Source organism: Miscanthus floridulus, chromosome 7 (genome assembly GCF_019320115.1).
Source record: "Miscanthus floridulus cultivar M001 chromosome 7, ASM1932011v1, whole genome shotgun sequence".
Classification (NCBI taxonomy): domain Eukaryota; kingdom Viridiplantae; phylum Streptophyta; class Magnoliopsida; order Poales; family Poaceae; genus Miscanthus; species Miscanthus floridulus.
The window spans coordinates 67841375-67859548 of NC_089586.1; the positions used below are offsets into that span (position 1 = coordinate 67841375).

The window sequence follows — 18174 nt, forward strand, 5'->3', positions numbered from 1 at the left end:
CTCCTATAGTTTATACCTTTGCCTTGAGCTTTTTGTTTTTCTCTTTCTTCTTTCCATGTCCAAGCACTTGATCATCATCATCATCATGCTATGATCTTCATTTGCTTCATCACTTGGAGTGTGCTACCTATCTCATGATCACTTGATAAACTAGGTTAGCACTTAGGGTTTCATCAATTCATCAAAACCAAACTAGAGCTTTCAAACGCCACTTAGGATTTTCTACTGTGTACGGCCAGGCACCTCGACGCCAAGATCTGTGGCATCGAGACGTTTACCTCGGCGCTAGGACTCATGGCGCCGACCCAAGGGTCCAAAGATGAGTTTAAGCCTCCCAGAGGGCCAAATGTAAATTTTCTTCAAAAAAGGAGGTCAAATTGTAAAAAAGTTAGGCTAATTAGTCATGTAGGAATTTATATGACGTTATAAGAAAGAGAGGAAGGTGAGAAAAAGATATGGCAATTTTGTAAAGCAACCACTTCATGAGCAAACATTAGCACTATGAGACAACTATTTCACCGTTGTATAATTTAATGTCGTTATTCAACTTATAAAATAAAAAGAATTAAATTACTATAAGATAACTTAAAATTACTATAAGATAACTTAAAATAAAACCCATATATGAGTTGGCTGTTCAATCGTGTCATGATTACATGGCACTCCATGTAACCATATGTAAGACAACACCAATAATGTACTTGTCGGTAAAGATGGAAATGGGTCGAAGACTCAAGGTCAATTTCAGAGGCTATGAGCTGAGCCATTTCATCTAAAGGCTATGAACTCTCTATCCCATTGTGTTACCATGATAAGATACAAGATTTAAATGTACCATGATAACACATTAAGGGTATTATTGTTGCATCATATTAAATAAGTTTGAAAGTGAATCATTATTTAAATTTTATCTATTTTCATTTTCAAAATATGATATATTTCCTAATCTACTTCCAACCATGCTTATTCATAAAAATAAAACTTCCAACCATGCTTATTTAGAAAAATAAAGAAGACCAATAAATAAATAAAGATTGATCTATTATATCCATTGGGTCAGGAGATTTTGTCTCTATTTGTCTATTTTAGAGTTTGAGGCCAGTTCTATATGGCTCGTGACCTTGTTTTTTTTATTGGACTAACTATCGAATAATGTCTTGGCCCATCTCTATTCCTATCTTATTGCGATACCAAATGTTTACGTTAACTGTTCGTATCTTCTTATAACACGTGGGCATTGCACCTATCTTTCCTATCTTTAATGTAAGCAAATCAGCTAAAATAGTGTCATTGAAGTGAACAGTGTATATCCAATTGCACATAAACATTTGGTATAAGTTTTGATGGCCTATGAAACAAAATTAGATTTGGCACAGAAAGTGGAAATGGGACTTTTTAGACGGAGTGTAACATTATTATGAGTATATTCAGAGATGGATCCCATGCAAATTTTTGGTAGGGAAGTGTACATACTGCCAACACCATTATAATCCCAGATATCTTTTACTATATACCATACACAGGAAACGCATGAGTGGCAAAAGTTTTGTCAATGAAGCCTTCTTCCACTCGTATTCCAAACCAAAAAAAAAAAAAAGAAAAAGAAATCAGTTTCCCCTAGTCCCCGCGGGCCGCGGCCCCCGCCCTCTCCAAAACCTCTTGGACGCCGCACCCGCACCGCACCGCACGCCGGCAGGCAGCGGCCATGGCGTACCTCCCTCCCCACAAGCGGCACCCCAGCACCACCGCCTCCACGTCCACCCCCGCACCCAACCCGCCACCTCCGTCCCTCTCTTCCTCCCTCCGCTCCCTCTCCCTCTGCTCCCCGCGCGGCCGCGGCCGCGGCGCCGGCGGACGCCACCCGCGCGCTTCTACAAAGATCATCCACGCCGCCGGCTGCATCTCCCGTTGGTCCCCGCTACCGCCCTTCTCCCCTGGCGGCGACGACGAGGAGCACACCCTCCGCCTCGAGCCCTTCCCTTGCGCCCCCATCGAGCACAAGACCGGCGCCAAACCCCTTGCTCTCGTCGTCGCCTCCACGGCTCCACCCCAGGACAAGGCTCCTCCGGCTCCACTGCGTTGGCGGTCACCACCATCGCCGAGAGGTTCCTTCCCGATCTCATTGCCGCCGCGGAGAGGACCAAGGTGGTCGGCGCGCCTAAGGTTGAGTTGGTGAAGCTAAAGGCCCGTTTGGCACGGCTCATCCAAAACGGCTTCACCGGTGAAGCCAAAGCCGGCTTCTAGTTCATTTTAACTCCGGCTTATAAAAACGGCTTCACGCTACAGTGCTTCGATTTGCATAAAATAGAGCCGGCATAAGCCGTGCCAAAGAGGCACCCTCAGCGTCCGGTCGTTTACAGTAAGGGTCCAAAACGTGTTTTTGCCGACCGAACGCGTCCGGTCATGCTTGACCGGACCCTACCAGCGTTCGGTCAGATGATGTCTCCTCTGCGCCTTACGTCAGCGTACATCAGCACTGATCGGATGTACCCTACCAGCGTCCGGTCGTAGAGCGACCCAGCGTCCGGTCATTTGACCGACGCTAGCATCTTCATTGTTACACCTGACCGGACGCGCCGGTCCAACCGTGGCCAGCGTCCGGTCACTCCCAGTGACCTCTGTCTTTTCTGTCTAGGGCCGGTGGCACCGTCGGACTGTCCGCACTCTACGGGCGGACACTCCGCCGGTGGAGTTTCTTACCCTTGCACCTAAACTACACCACCCTTGATCAAATGTGCCAACCACCAAGTGTATCACCTTATGCACATGTGTTAGCATATTTTCACAAATATTTTCAAGGGTGTTAGCATTCCACTGATCCTAAATGCATATGCAATGAGTTAGAGCATCTAGTGGCACTTTGATAACCGCATTCCGATACGAGTTTCACCCCTCTTAATAGTACGGCTATCAAACCTAAATGTGATCACACTTTCTAAGTGTCTTGATCACCAAAACAAAATAGCTCCTATAGTTTATACCTTTGCCTTGAGCTTTTTGTTTTTCTCTTTTTTCTTTCCATGTCCAAGCACTTGATCATCATCATCATCATGCTATGATTTTCATTTGCTTCATCACTTGGAGTGTGCTACCTATCTCATGATCACTTGATAAACTAGGTTAGCACTTAGGGTTTCATCAATTCACCAAAACCAAACTAGAGCTTTCAAACGCCACTTAGGGTTTTCTACTGTGTACGGCCAGGCACCTCGACACCAAGATCTCTGGCATCAAGACGTTTACCTCGGCGCCAGGACTCATGGCGCCGACCCAAGGGTCCAAAGATGAATTTAAGCCTCCCAGAGGGCCAAATGTAAATTTTCTTCAAAAAAGGGGGTCAAATTGTAAAAAAGTTAGGCTAATTAGTCATGTAGGAATTTATATGACGTTATAAAAAGAGGAAGGTGAGAAAAAGATATGGCAATTTTGTAAAGCAACCACTTCATGAGCAAACATTAGCACTATGAGACAACTATTTCACCGTTGTATAATTTAATGTCGTTATTCAACTTATAAATAAAAGAATTAAATTACTATAAGATAACTAAAATTACTATAAAGATAACTTAAAATAAAACCCATATATGAGTTGGCTGTTCCAATCGTCTCATGATTACATGGCACTCCATGTAACCATATGTAAGACAACACCAATAATGTACTTGTCGGTAAAGATGGAAATGGGTCGAAGACTCAAGGTCAATTTCAGAGGCTATGAGCTGAGCCATTTCATCTAAAGGCTATGAACTCTCTATCCCATTGTGTTACCATGATAAGATACAAGATTTAAATGTACCATGATAACACATTAAGGTATTATTGTTGCATCATATTAAATAAGTTTGAAAGTGAATCATTATTTTAATTTTATCTATTTTCATTTTCAAATATGATATATTTCCTAATCTACTTCCAACCATGCTTATTCAGAAAAATAAAACTTCCAACCATGCTTATTCAGAAAAATAAAGAAGACCAATAAATAAATAAAGATTGATCTATTATATCCATTGGGTCAGTAGATTTTGTCTCTATTTGTCTATTTAGAGTTTGAGGGCCAGTTCTATATGGCCTCGTGACCTTGTTTTTTTTATTGGACTAACTATCGAATAATGTCTTGGCCCATCTCTATTCCTATCTTATTGCGATACCAAATGTTTACGTTAACTGTTCGTATCTTCTTATAACACGTGGGCATTGCACCTATCTTTCCTATCTTTAATGTAAAGCAAATCAGTTAAAATAGTGTCATTGAAAGTGAACAGTGTATATCCAATTGCACATAACATTTGGTATAAGTTTTGATGGCCTATGAAACAAAATTAGATTTGGCACAGAAAGTTGGGCTGCATCTCCCGTTGGTTTCCCGATACCAGCCCTTTCTCCCCTACGACGAGGAGCACACCCTCCGCCTCGAGCCCTTCCCTTGCGCCCCCATCGAGCACAAGACCGGCGCCAAACCCCTTGCTCTCGTCGTCGCCTCCACCCCAGGACAAGGCTCCTCCGGCTCCACTGCGTTGGCGGTCACCACCATCGTCCGAGAGGTTCCTTCCCGATCTCCTTTGCCAGCCGTCGGAGAGGGACCAAGGGTGTACGGCGCGCCTAAGGATGGAGTTGGGTGAAGCTAAGTCTCGTGGCAAGCTGGGAAGGTGCTCTTCCAGTGCCAGCCGTGAGTCCTTTCTCCTCTTCTTGTTTTGCATCCCAGTTACATTTCTGGGACCTATGTTCGTCGCGATCTTGTGGTGAATGCTGAGTTCGAATTATATGTCTTCAGCGGTGGATCGCCCCGTCTCACTGGACACACTCCGCCAGGCAGCAGAAGCAGGGGAAGATGGTTCCAAGAGCCAGTTGCGGAAATCGTTCTAACACCAATGTGCCTAGTGAGTGTCAGGATGATATGAAGCGATCCATGGTGAAGAGGATGGGGCTGGATTTGATTCGTCCAGGAGCACTACCATGTGAAGGTTTGGTCTTCTAATGCTCCAGGCATGTTGAACTGAACTACAAATTGTGTTGGGCTCAAATAAGTAAATGGGTTTAAGGGTCTTCAATTTTGTGACGGTTTTTGACAGGAATCAAAGTGATTCTACAATATCTTGCAAATGCCCCGTGGAGGAAGATGGTAGCCTTGCTATCCATAAGGTTAGTGCCATCCCATCACGAGTTTTTTTATTTGTTTTGTTTCAGCGATTTAAGCTACGGATTCCTTCATCCACTTTGAGGCAGCAGCATGTCTTGATTTTTGTCTAATATCAAAATTGCTGTCTAATATCAAATTTGTCGATTGATGTCTAGTACTCCCATCCGTTCCAAATTATAAGTTGCTTGACTTTTCAGTACATCCATTTTGCTATGCATCTAGATATAATAATATGTCTAGATACGTAAGAAATGGATGAACCAAAAAAGTCAAAGTGACTTTATAATTTGGAACGGATGGAGTATATAATAGCTGTCTCCACAAAGTCGTGATTTCTGAGGATATTAGACATTTAATAGTTTTAGGCTTTAGCACTTTATGATTAGGCGCCTCTAATTACATAAATATCTGGTCCACATACCATGATGCTTTCCCGTAACTAAGATTGCAGCTAGTCTAAATTTTTAATGCCATGTTCTGTAGGAATTACTTGATAGCTGACACATTATGAGACGCAAAGACATGAACATGTTTACCTCAGACATCGTTATAGGCTGTTTACTTCTTACCACTGAAAATCTCCGAACTTCCTTACTGTTGCTTGACTTGTTTAGCTGATGTCCCCTCGATGAGCTGTGTGTTTGTCCAAGCTTGTATATCATTGAGTAGAAATTCTCGTGCATTACTTTATATATCTGGATAATTTGATTATTCGATGTATTTAGCTGTACTTTCAGATTTGGAGAAAACAGTTTTATGCTACTTTCCACATCTCTTGCCAATATTTGGGATTGCCATAGATCAATTATCTTCATATGATTCCTGCTGTTCTTTGTTTTGTTAATTCAAACCAGGAGGGCAATTTGAACTCTACTGACCGCATCTATTGATTAGCCTTATTTTAAAAGGATAGCAAAGAATGAAAGCAGTAGGTAGTTGCTTGTCATTGTATTCATTCCCCCCCCCCCCCCCCCCCCCCCCCCCAATGAGTGCTACCGCATGTTATATTGTATTGTAGTAGGTAGATGGAAAAAATGTGTGAATTTCTGGATTAACTGGTAATAGTTATATTATAGGATGTGATGTACTCCACATACTATGTGCCTTGTTGTGTTCTTCAAATGTAATTAATTCAACCAGCTATTCAAACCATACTCCAGATTCTAATTCCTGAGTGCTGCCTTTTATGCAGGTTGAATTGAATCAGGTACGGCACTTGGTGGAAGACATATCCTGTCTTTTCGAAGGTCTTGATCTAAGGCTGATGTTGTGTAAGAAAAGGATCCTGAAAAACCTAGATGTAAGTACTCATTGAGAACACCTTGTTCCTTTCTGGTATAATGTTTTTTTTAATAAAGATTGTAGACTTATTTGATGTCAACTGCAGTCTGAAGTGAAAAATGCTGTAAAGAGCTTGGTGTCTGCTGCTATTATCGATCCTAATGTGAAAGGGGGGATTAGATGGCCACTTGGAAAGGAGTCAATTGGTGAGAGGTTCAGCATAGTTGGGGTGTGGCACGCGAACTACAAAGCTTTCAGAAATGAAACCATGAGGCTCAAGCTAAGGCATGCTGACAGATTCGATCACCGGAGCTCGACTGGGGAAGTTTCCAATGAAGTTACGTTCAAACTAACTGCTATTTCTCGCAAACTGGAGGTTAGTGAAATCTACTCAAAAGATTGTTGCGTTCTACTCTTCTGTAGCTACTTACTGTTAGGTTACATATTTGTGTTTTTATATGCTGATTTTGCCAGTGCAATATTTTCTGTATTGAAATAACTTGAGAGTGAGGAAAACACAAGTTGTGAATCTGGTTGCAGTTTTTCTTTTTTGGGGGGTTCCTCCTTTTGTTAACATAGTAGGGGTACTCATAGCTGTATTGTGGCGATCGTGATTTCTTCTAATTGGTAGTGCAGTTGGTGCCATCACAATCCCATTTTACATCGAAGCAGATTGCACCCTGATAACGCGTTTTGTTAATTTTCCAGGAAGAAGGTGATCCATTGGAGAACTCTGTGAAGGAGATGCTGGAGTCTGCGGTCCAAATGGTTTGGGACAATGCGCTGAACTACCAGATCGTGCCTTGAGCTCGGTTATGCAGACAATAGTTCTTCCTTGGAGATGCAACGCGAGTTGATTTGTTTGAGCCCTCTGTATATAGCATCGTTTTGTCGTGATCTGCAATGGTTAGACCTGAGTACTGTATATGGGAATTGGTTGGTTGGCAAGTTCTACTTGCTCCAAGTCTGACCAGTGACCACAATAATTGGGGTTTATATAGCGTCATTTTGTCGTGATCTGTCATCTGCAGTGGTTAGACCTGAGTAGTGTATTATGGGAATTGATTGGTTGGCAAGTTCTACTTCCTCCAAGTCTGACCAGTGGCCACAATAACTGGGGTTGATTTCAGCACAACGTGTTGATTGCTTTGCTTGCGGTTGTATGTTTGGTATTGGGCTGTTGTAAACAGGCAGTGAACTGCGGTGTTGTGGTCTATTTGGAAATTACGGAATGCTGTTTGTTTTCAGGGAGAATGTTGGAGTGGAATGAGGAAGGTGCTACTAAGAATTGGACGTATGCTCAGGGGGTGGCTGCCGATGATACAACAGGAAGCAAAGGAGAGACTGGAGAACGTCATCTTGCAGCTGGATTGCAACGCCAACAGCCTGCCGCAGATTGCGTGGAGAATGGATACTTCAGAGTTGGGACGATCCAGTGTTCAGCTTTCGGGAGTCTCCAGCGCTGCGTGTTGAGTCTGGAGCAATGTGTGTCGAGTCTGTAAGGCTTTCTGTAGTTCTGGAGTAATGTGTGTTGAGTCTGTAAGGCTTTCCTGGGTGGATGTTTACACCTTTACATTGCACTTTCATTTCAACCTCTGCAGTCCGGACACTTCTGTTCGCAGTTCCCCGCACCCGCAGACCGCAGTTGCAATGCCCGGATCGTTGCATGGCCGGGCTCATCCGCCTTCTCTGAACGCTCGCCGCGCACCTCGCGGCTTTTGTGGAGCCGAGCACGAGCTAGAATCAACAAACGATACAACACCAATTCAGCTATTGAGGAGAGTGTTAATGAAGATTATACAGAGATTTGCCATGGAGCCGGGCAGTTGCGGTGAAGATCGATCTTCAAGAGAATTCACCTACATCTACATTACATGCTGTTGCTCCTGGCTCCTGGCTCCTGGCTCCTCTGGGCTGGATGCGTAGTCGCCCACAACCACCAGGTGGTCGACGAAATGCCGAAGAGAGCATCCATGATCCATGGCATTGCATCAGGTGTATGTCAAATTGGAGCATCCTCTAGCTTCTGCCGACTGCTGTCTGGGCACTGGCTGGCCCACCGACAGCCTAGACGCCAAGCACCATCCCCCGTCGGTTGCTACCGCTCACTGATCTGGTATGTCCAATGTCACTCTCAGGTTATCATCTCTGTAAGATATAAGATACTTGTCTGTGGCGTGTCGTTTTCTATTTAGTCCTCGATCTCTAGGTTTCATATAATTAGCATCCAGGAAGATGGTAAATGGAGGGTTTGTTCTAGTAGTACTAATGTTATACTCTAGCACTACTCTCATAGCGACAAGACTCAGACTGCTTCGGTTAAACAGTCATGATCCATCAGTAAGCCACTAGTGGAATAATTAGCGAAGGAAACCAAGTCAAGCAGCCCTGCTTGCTAATTTCCAAGGGTCTAGTCGCGAATACAATAGACAAATAAACCATGTGCCAAGTAGATGGCTATTACTGCAAATCAATGCTGTCCACTAGTCCCTAACCAGGATATGCATTTACAAGAGCTAAGCATGTTTCCTGCATACTGTTGGAAGCTCCTCTCGAGTTGAAGCTTTCCACTTTCCAGAACCCAGCCATGGCTGCTGTTGCTGCAGCTTTTGCAGGAAAAGCTATTGCGATATCAACCATCTCCTATATCATTACCAAGGCCTTCGACCACCTCAAGGATAACAAGAAAGCTGGAGGTTTGAAGAGTACCCAAACAAGGTTAGAGAAACTACTCCCTCAGATCCAAGTAGTCTTTGATGCCGTCGACACAGAGCAGATCAGAGATCAAAGTGAGGCGCTAGATGCTTGGTTGTGGCAGCTCCGGGATGCCGTCGAGGAAGCTGAGGACGCCCTTGATGAGTTGGAGTATAACAAGCTTGAGGAAGAGGTGAAATCGCGAGATAGCAAGGTGACTGGTTCTCTGCATAAGTACAAAGGCAAGCTTGTGCAGAAGTTTAATCACACGTTCAACACTGGATCTCTGAAGAGGTTGACGAGTGCTGTCAAGACTTTAGATGAGGCTGTTGCTGATGTGCAGCGTTTTCTCCCTGTTCTCAATCAGTTTGATAACAATAAGTTGAAGAAGCATAAACAAGATGTGGATTTCAGGAACTGGCGTGAAACAAGCTCACTGCCTCAAAGCCTGGTACTTGGCAGAGAGAAGGAGAGGGAGACTATAGTTCACTGGTTGACCAAGGCTGGAAGCGGTGCATCTGAACGGGTTGTCAGCAATATCCCTATATTTTCTATAGTTGGGATTGGTGGACTGGGGAAGACAACACTGGCTCAAGTTATATGCAATGATGACAGGGTGAAAGATTATTTCGATTTGATCATCTGGGCTTGCGCTTCTTATTACTTTGATGTTGAGACATTAACAAGAAAGATTCTTCAAGATGTAACTAGACAACAAATAAACATTGTTGGTCTAAATGCTCTTCACAATGAGCTCAAGGAGAAATTGAGTTCCAAAACCTTTCTCCTTGTGCTTGATGATGTGTGGAATGATGACAGAATAGATTATTGGGAAAGTTTTGTACGACCATTGAGATATGGGAAGAGCGGGAGTAAGATATTGCTCACAACTCGCATGCAGTCGGTAGCTGATCTTGCTGCAAGAGCAATGCAGGAAGAATGCCAGTCTTTGAAATTGAGTGGACTAGGAGAAGCTGACCTTCGTGATCTACTGAGCATGCATGCATTTTCTGGCGTTAATCCTGATGATTACAGAAATCTGCAGCAGATTAGCAAGAAAATGGTGGGAAATCTCAGTGGTTCTCCATTGGCAGCAAAAGTTCTTGGTGGATTGTTGAACAGCAAAAGGGACAGTAGCACTTGGAACAGAATGTTGACATCGAGTATTCATAATATCGAACAGGGTAAGGAAGGGATCATGGCAGTGTTGAGATTGAGTTATCAGCATCTACCAACTCATTTGCAGGCATGTTTCAGGTACTGCAGCTTACTTGGCAAAGATTATGAGTTTACAAAGGAAGAATTGGTCCACTTATGGATGGGTTCAGGATTGATCCAACAGTTAATGTTTAAAAGGATAGCAAAGAATGAAAGCAGTAGGTAGTTGCTTGTCATTGTATTCATTCCCCCCCAATGAGTGGTACCGCATGTTATATTGTATTGTAGTAGGTAGATGGAAAAAATGTGTGAATTTCTGGATTAACTGGTAATAGTTATATTATAGGATGTGATGTACTCCACATACTATGTGCCTTGTTGTGTTCTTCAAATGTAATTAATTCAACCAGCTATTCAAACCATACTCCAGATTCTAATTCCTGAGTGCTGCCTTTTATGCAGGTTGAATTGAATCAGGTACGGCACTTGGTGGAAGACATATCCTGTCTTTTCGAAGGTCTTGATCTAAGGCTGATGTTGTGTAAGAAAAGGATCCTGAAAAACCTAGATGTAAGTACTCATTGAGAAAACCTTGTTCCTTTCTGGTATAAATGTTTTTTTAATAAAGATTGTAGACTTATTTGGTGTCAACTGCAGTCTGAAGTGAAAAATGCTGTAAAGAGCTTGGTGTCTGCTGCTATTATCGATCCTAATGTGAAAGGGGGGATTAGATGGCCACTTGGAAAGGAGTCAATTGGTGAGAGGTTCAGCATAGTTGGGGTGTGGCACACGAACTACAACGCTTTCAGAAATGAAACCATGAGGCTCAAGCTAAGGCATGCTGACAGATTCGATCACCGGAGCTCGACTGGGGAAGTTTCCAATGAAGTTACGTTCAAGCTAACTGCTATTTCTCGCAAACTGGAGGTTAGTGAAATCTACTCGAAAGATTGTTGCGTTCTACTCTTCTGTAGCTACTTACTGTTAGGTTACATATTTGTGTTTTTATATGCTGATTTTGCTTGTGCAATATTTCTGTATTGAAATAACTTGAGAGTGAGGAAAACACAAGTTGTGAATCTGGTTGCAGTTTTTCTTTTTTGGGGGGGTTCCTCCTTTTGTTAACATAGTAGGGGTACTCATAGCTGTATTGTGGCGATCGTGATTTTTTCTAATTGGTAGTGCAGTTGGTACCATCACAATCCCATTTTACATCGAAGCAGATTGCACCCTGATAACTGGTTTTGTTAATTTCCCAGGAAGAAGGTGATCCATTGGAGAACTCTGTGAAGGAGATGCTGGAGTCTGCGGTCCAAATGGTTTGGGACAATGCGCTGAACTACCAGATCGTGCCTTGGGCTCGGTTATGCAGACAATAGTTCTTGGAGATGCAACGCGAGTTGATTTGTTTGAGCCCTCTGTATATAGCATCGTTTTGTCGTGATCTGCAATGGTTAGACCTGAGTACTGTATATGGGAATTGGTTGGTTGGCAAGTTCTACTTGCTCCAAGTCTGACCAGTGACCACAATAATTGGGGTTTATATAGCGTCATTTTGTCGTGATCTGTCATCTGCAGTGGTTAGACCTGAGTAGTGTATTATGGGAATTGGTTGGTTGGCAAGTTCTACTTCCTCCAAGTCTGACCAGTGGCCACAATAATTGGGGTTGATTTCAGCACAACGTGTTGATTGCTTTGCTTGCGGTTGTACGTTTGGTATTGGGCTGTTGTAGACAGGCAGTGAACTGCGGTGTTGTGGTCTTTTTGGAAATTACGGAATGCTGTTTGTTTTCAGGGAGAAAGTTGGAGTGGAATGAGGAAGGTGCTACTAAGAATTGGACGTATGTTCAGGGGGTGGCTGCCGATGATACAACAGGAAGCAAAGGAGAGACTGGAGAACGTCATCTTGCAGCTGGATTGCAAGGCCAACAGCCTGCCGCAGATTGCGTGGAGAATGGATACTTCAGAGTTGGGACGATCCAGTGTTCAGCTTTCGGGAGTCTCCAGCGCTGCGTGTTGTGTCTGGAGCAATGTGTGTCGAGTCTGTAAGGCTTTCTGTAGTTCTGGAGTAATGTGTGTTGAGTCTGTAAGGCTTTCCTGGGTGGATGTTTACACCTTTACATCGCACTTTCATTTCAACCTCTGCAGTCCGGACACTTCTGTTCGCAGTTCCCCGCACCCGCAGACCGCAGTTGCAATGCCCGGATCGTTGCATGGCCGGGCTCATCCGCCTTCTCTGAACGCTCGCCGCGCACCTCCCGCCTTTAGTGGAGCCCAGCACGAGCTAGAATCAACAAACGATACAACACCAATTCAGCTATTGAGGAGAGCGTTAATGAAGATTATACAGAGATTTGCCATGGAGCCGGGCAGTTGCGGTGAAGATCGATCTTCAAGAGAATTCACCTACATCTACATTACATGCTGCTGCTCCTGGCTCCTGGCTCCTGGCTCCTCTGGGCTGGATGCGTAGTCGCCCACAACCACCAGGTGGTCGACGGAATGCCGAAGAGAGCATCCATGATCCATGGCATTGCATCAGGTGTATGTCAGATTGGAGCATCCTCTAGCTTCTGCCGACTGCTGCCTGGGCACTGGCTGGCCCACCGACAGCCTAGACGCCAAGCACCATCCCCCGTCGGTTGCTACCGCTCACTGATCTGGTATGTCCAATGTCACTCTCAGGTTATCATCTCTGTAAGATATAAGATACTTGTCTGTGGCGTGTCGTTTTTCTATTTAAGTCCTCGATCTCTAGGTTTCATATAATTAGCATCCAGGAAGATGGTAAATGGAGGGTTTGTTCTAGTAGTACTAATGTTATACTCTAGCACTACTCTCGTAGCGACAAGACTCAGACGGCTTCGGTTAAACAGTCATGATCCATCAGTAAGCCACTAGTGGAATAATTAGCGAAGGAAACCAAGTCAAGCAGCCCTGCTTGCTAATTTCCAAGGGTCTAGTCGCGAATACAATAGACAAATAAACCATGTGCCAAGTAGATGGCTATTACTGCAAATCAATGCTGTCCACTAGTCCCTAACCAGGATATGCATTTACAAGAGCTAAGCATGTTTCCTGCATACTGTTGGAAGCTCCTCTCGAGTTGCTTTCCACTTTCCAGAACCCAGCCATGACTGCTGTTGCTGCAGCTTTTGCAGGAAAAGCTATTGCGATATCAACCATCTCCTATATCATTACCAAGGCCTTCGACCACCTCAAGGATAACAAGAAAGCTGGAGGTTTGAAGAGTACCCAAACAAGGTTAGAGAAACTACTCCCTCAGATCCAAGTAGTTTTTGACGCCGTCGACACAGAGCAGATCAGAGATCAAAATGAGGCGCTAGATGCTTGGTTGTGGCAGCTCCGGGATGCCGTCGAGGAAGCTGAGGACGCCCTTGATGAGTTGGAGTATAACAAGCTTGAGGAAGAGGTGAAATCGCGAGATAGCAAGGTGACTGGTTCTCTGCATAAGTACAAAGGCAAGCTTGTGCAGAAGTTTAATCACACGTTCAACACTGGATCTCTGAAGAGGTTGACGAGTGCTGTCAAGACTTTAGATGAGGCTGTTGCTGATGTGCAGCGTTTTCTCCCTGTTCTCAATCAGTTTGATAACAATAAGTTGAAGAAGCATAAACAAGATGTGGATTTCAGGAACTGGCGTGAAACAAGCTCACTGCCTCAAAGCCTGGTACTTGGCAGAGAGAAGGAGAGGGAGACTATAGTTCACTGGTTGACCAAGGCTGGAAGCGGTGCATCTGAACGGGTTGTCAGCAATATCCCTATATTTTCTATAGTTGGGATTGGTGGACTGGGGAAGACAACACTGGCTCAAGTTATATGCAATGATGACAGGGTGAAAGATTATTTCGATTTGATCATCTGGGCTTGCGCTTCTTATTACTTTGATGTTGAGACATTAACAAGAAAGATTCTTCAAGATGTAACTAGACAACAAATAAACATTGTTGGTCTAAATGTTCTTCACAATGAGCTCAAGGAGAAATTGAGTTCCAAAACCTTTCTCCTTGTTCTGGATGATGTGTGGAATGATGACAGAATAGATTATTGGGAAAGTTTTGTACGACCATTGAGATATGGGAAGAGCGGGAGTAAGATATTGCTCACAACTCGCATGCAGTCGGTAGCTGATCTTGCTGCAAGAGCAATGCAGGAAGAATGCCAGTCTTTGAAATTGAGTGGACTAGGAGAAGCTGACCTTCGTGATCTACTGAACATGCATGCATTTTCTGGCGTTAATCCTGATGATTACAGAAATCTGCAGCAGATTAGCAAGAAAATGGTGGGAAATCTCAGTGGTTCTCCATTGGCAGCAAAAGTTCTTGGTGGATTGTTGAACAGCAAAAGGGACAGTAGCACTTGGGACAGAATGTTGACATCGAGTATTCATAATATCGAACAGGGTAAGGAAGGGATCATGGCAGTGTTGAGATTGAGTTATCAGCATCTACCAACTCATTTGCAGGCATGTTTCAGGTACTGCAGCTTACTTGGCAAAGATTACGAGTTTACAAAGGAAGAATTGGTCCACTTATGGATGGGTTCAGGATCGATCCAACAGTTAATGTGTTATGACGGGAGTTCAATATCAGAGGAGGGCTGCTCGTGGCTAGCAGGCGCATGCAGGAGAAGCTAGCAGGCGCATGCAGGAGAAGGCCTCACGGCCCAGGACGTTTCCTATTATTAGAGAACTATTATTATTATTAGAAACGTATTTCTATTTTTAGAAAGGAGAAGCGATATATGGTTGTAAAGACAATTGGATCGGTTTAAGCAGAAACATATTGTTTCCGGCTTCCTGAAGGGAGCCGGGAGTCCAACCCTAGCCGCCACCTCGTTCTTCCTCCTCTCACGATCGCTGGCTCCTCGCCGCCGATCAGCCTTCAAACCACGCCCACCGATCGTCCACACGTACAACCTCCGATCGGTGAGGGGCAGAGAGCAGTATCATATCAACCTGGTATCAGCCACCTTCGATCCGATGTCGCTGCCGCTGCCCGCTTCAACCGCGACGCCGCCGGACCCCAACGTGTCCGTGCCGATCCCGTCCGCACCGATTCCGCAAACATCTCTGCCTGCGGGATCGCTGCCGCTGGCCGCCGGGGCTTCCTCCTCCGCCGTGGGGGTGATGACCAACGAGCAGCTCACCGCGGCCGTCGTCGACCTCGGTAGGATGATGGCCGGCGTCCACGCATTCCTCTTGGGACCGCAGCCAGGCGTGGCGCCGACTCACCCGCAGCCGCAGCTACCGCCGGCGCCCAAACCGCAGCAGCCGCCGGGGCCCAACCCGCAGCAGCAGCTGCCTTCGCCCGCCTCGGGCGCCGTCTACACCTATGGGATGCCACAGGACAGCACAGCGCACACCACCGCGCCAGCACCGGCGGCTCCCCACGACAGCGTTCCCATCCAGGAGATCCAGTTCCCCCACTCGCCGTCCCCGCTTCCGCCGTGGCTCACCGACATCGCGCCGCCGGTCTACTCCTCCGCGCCGGGGCGCCCGTCGGTCCTTTCGATCCCTCACATCACAGCGGGCTTCGGCCATGGGGGCGTTCCGGCGTCGGGAACGCTCTATGGCGGCGTTGACGGCCCAATCTTCCACGGCTCCACCTTCTGGTCCGCGCCGGCTGCAGCTCCAGCGCTCGGCGGGGCGCCCTCGGCTGCCGCTCCCATGACGTTCGGCGCGGCGCCTTTCCAGCCTCGGACCTACAAGATCGACTTCGCGACGTACGACGGCTCGGTCGACCCGCTGAATTGGCTCACACACTGTGAACAATTCTTCTGGGGCCAGCGCACTCCGGTGGAGCAGCGGACGTGGATGGCCTCCTACCACCTCACCGGCACCGCTCAGACATGGTACTACGCCCTCCTGTTGGACGAGGGCATGCCGTCCTGGGAGCGCTTCAAGGAACTTTGCCGTTTTCGCTTCGGACCGTCTATATACGGCTCGCGGCTGGCCGAGTTGGGCGCCTTCCCTTCCACTCCACGGTCCAGGAGTTTGCGGACCGCTTCCAGACGGTGCTGGCGCACTCCAGGGACATCTCCACGCGCCAAAAGGCGGAGCTCTTCGTCGGCGGCCTCCCGGAACACATTCGGGTCGACGTCGCGATGCGCGCCCCGCCCGACCTCCAGACGGCCATGTTCCTCGCCCGCGCCTTCGAGACACGGGCTCTGGCCGCGGCAGCACCCCCTCAGCAGCGCGGCGCCTGCCCTCCCCCGCGGCCAGCCCTTCCCCCACGCCAATAGGGGGCGGCTGCGGCTGGAGCACCAGCGCTGCCTGCGCCGCCCGCAGCCGCCGCTGCAGCACCAAGCGCAGCAGCCCCGGCGGCACCCGTGCGGCCGTACCGTCGCCTCTCGCCGGCCGAGATGCAGGAACGCCGTCGTCAGGGCCTCTGCTACAACTGCGACGAGCAGTACGTGCGTGGGCACGTGTGCCCCCACCTGTTCTTCCTGGAGGCGGACGACTTCCTCAACGACGACGAGGAGGGGGTAGCCGACGACGCGGCCGCGGCCTTGCCCGAAGACGCCGCCGCCGCAGCGGATGCTCACGCTCACGCTCTTGCAGGCATCAGGACGTTCCACACTATGCTCCTGCCCGTGACGATCAAGGGCGAGCGCCTCCTCGCCCTCCTGGACACCGGCTCCACCCACACCTTCCTCCAGGGTGCAGCCATGCGGCGCCTTGGTCTCGCTCCTCAGGGGGGCGACCAGCTTCGCGTTACGGTGGCCAACGGCGAGCGCGTGCCGTGTGAAGGCATCGCACGCAACGTGCTCGTCAACATCTGCGGGGCGCCTTTCTCCATCACCTGCGTCGGCCTCGCGCTCGGCTGCTTCGACTTCATCCTCGGCGTCGACTTCCTTGGCACGCTGGGCCCCCTCACCTGGGACTTCGAGGGGCTCACCGTGTCCTTCCTGCATGAGGGCCGCCGCGTCACGTGGCGGTGTGTGGGCGCCCCAGGCGCGCCCTCCCAGCAGCGGTCGCTTCGGACCCGCACCACCCGCTGCTGGACGAGCTCCTACTTCAGCACGACGCCGTCTTCGACACACCGCACGGCCTTCCACCAGCCCGCCCCTACGACCACCGCATACACCTGCTGCCCGGGACCGCGCCGGTTGCAGTGCGGCCGTACCGGTACCCTCAGTTGCAGAAGGACGAGCTCGAGCGACAGTGCGCCGCCATGCTGGAGCAGGGCATCATCCGCCCCAGTACTTCTCCGTTCTCGGCACCCGTGCTCCTTGTCAAGAAGGCGGATGGGTCGTGGCGCTTCTGTATCGACTACCGCGCGCTCAACGACCGTACGTCCAAGGACAAGTTCCCGATCCCGGTGGTTGACGAGCTCCTCGACGAGCTCCACGGGGCCAAGTACTTCACCAAGCTCGACCTCCGCTCGGGGTACCACCAGGTGCGCATGCACCCGGCGGACATCGAGAAGACGGCGTTCCGCACCCACCACGGCCACTTGAGTTCCTGGTGATGCCGTTTGGGCTCTCCAACGCCCCTGCGACATTTCAGGCGTTGATGAACGACGTGCTCCGCCCCTTCCTCCGCAGGTTCGTGCTGGTTTTCTTCGACGACATTTTGATCTACAGCACGTCGTGGTCTGAGCACCTGCAGCATGTCGGCCTCGTCTTCACCGCCCTACGAGCCCACGGCCTCTTTCTGAAGAGGTCGAAGTGCTCCTTCGGGGCCCTCTCCGTCGCCTACCTCGGCCACGTCATCAACGTCGACGGCGTCGCCATGGACAGCGACAAGGTGGCCGCGGTCGCCTCGTGGCCGCTACCGCGCTCTCCACGCGGTGCGTGGCTTTCCTGGCCTCACCGGCTACTACAGGAAGTTCATCCGCGACTTTGGCTCCATCGCGGCACCACTCACACGTCTCCTG

General features: G+C 47.9%; 3 protein-coding genes and 1 pseudogene across 3 annotated transcripts; all 4 read left to right on the forward strand.

Annotated features, from left to right (window-relative positions):
- Positions 1-1647: 1647 nt before the first annotated feature.
- Positions 1648-7937, forward strand: LOC136463364 (uncharacterized; annotated as a pseudogene).
- Positions 7938-8989: 1052 nt separating this feature from the next.
- On the forward strand, positions 8990-10499 carry LOC136465609 (putative disease resistance protein RGA4). The gene has a single exon (XM_066464276.1). The coding sequence runs from the start codon at positions 9009-9011 to the stop codon at positions 10497-10499; it is 1491 nt and encodes a 496-aa protein (XP_066320373.1). The 5' UTR covers positions 8990-9008.
- A 29-nt stretch (positions 10500-10528) lies between these two features.
- On the forward strand, positions 10529-11869 carry LOC136465610 (uncharacterized). Its single transcript, XM_066464277.1, has 5 exons — positions 10529-10535; positions 10620-10627; positions 10736-10843; positions 10931-11200; positions 11533-11869. The coding sequence occupies exons 1-5, from the start codon at positions 10529-10531 to the stop codon at positions 11650-11652; spliced, it is 513 nt and encodes a 170-aa protein (XP_066320374.1). The 3' UTR covers positions 11653-11869.
- Positions 11870-13406: 1537 nt separating this feature from the next.
- LOC136465611 (putative disease resistance protein RGA4) lies at positions 13407-14930 on the forward strand. Its single transcript, XM_066464278.1, has one exon. The coding sequence runs from the start codon at positions 13407-13409 to the stop codon at positions 14928-14930; it is 1524 nt and encodes a 507-aa protein (XP_066320375.1).
- Positions 14931-18174: the final 3244 nt, after the last annotated feature.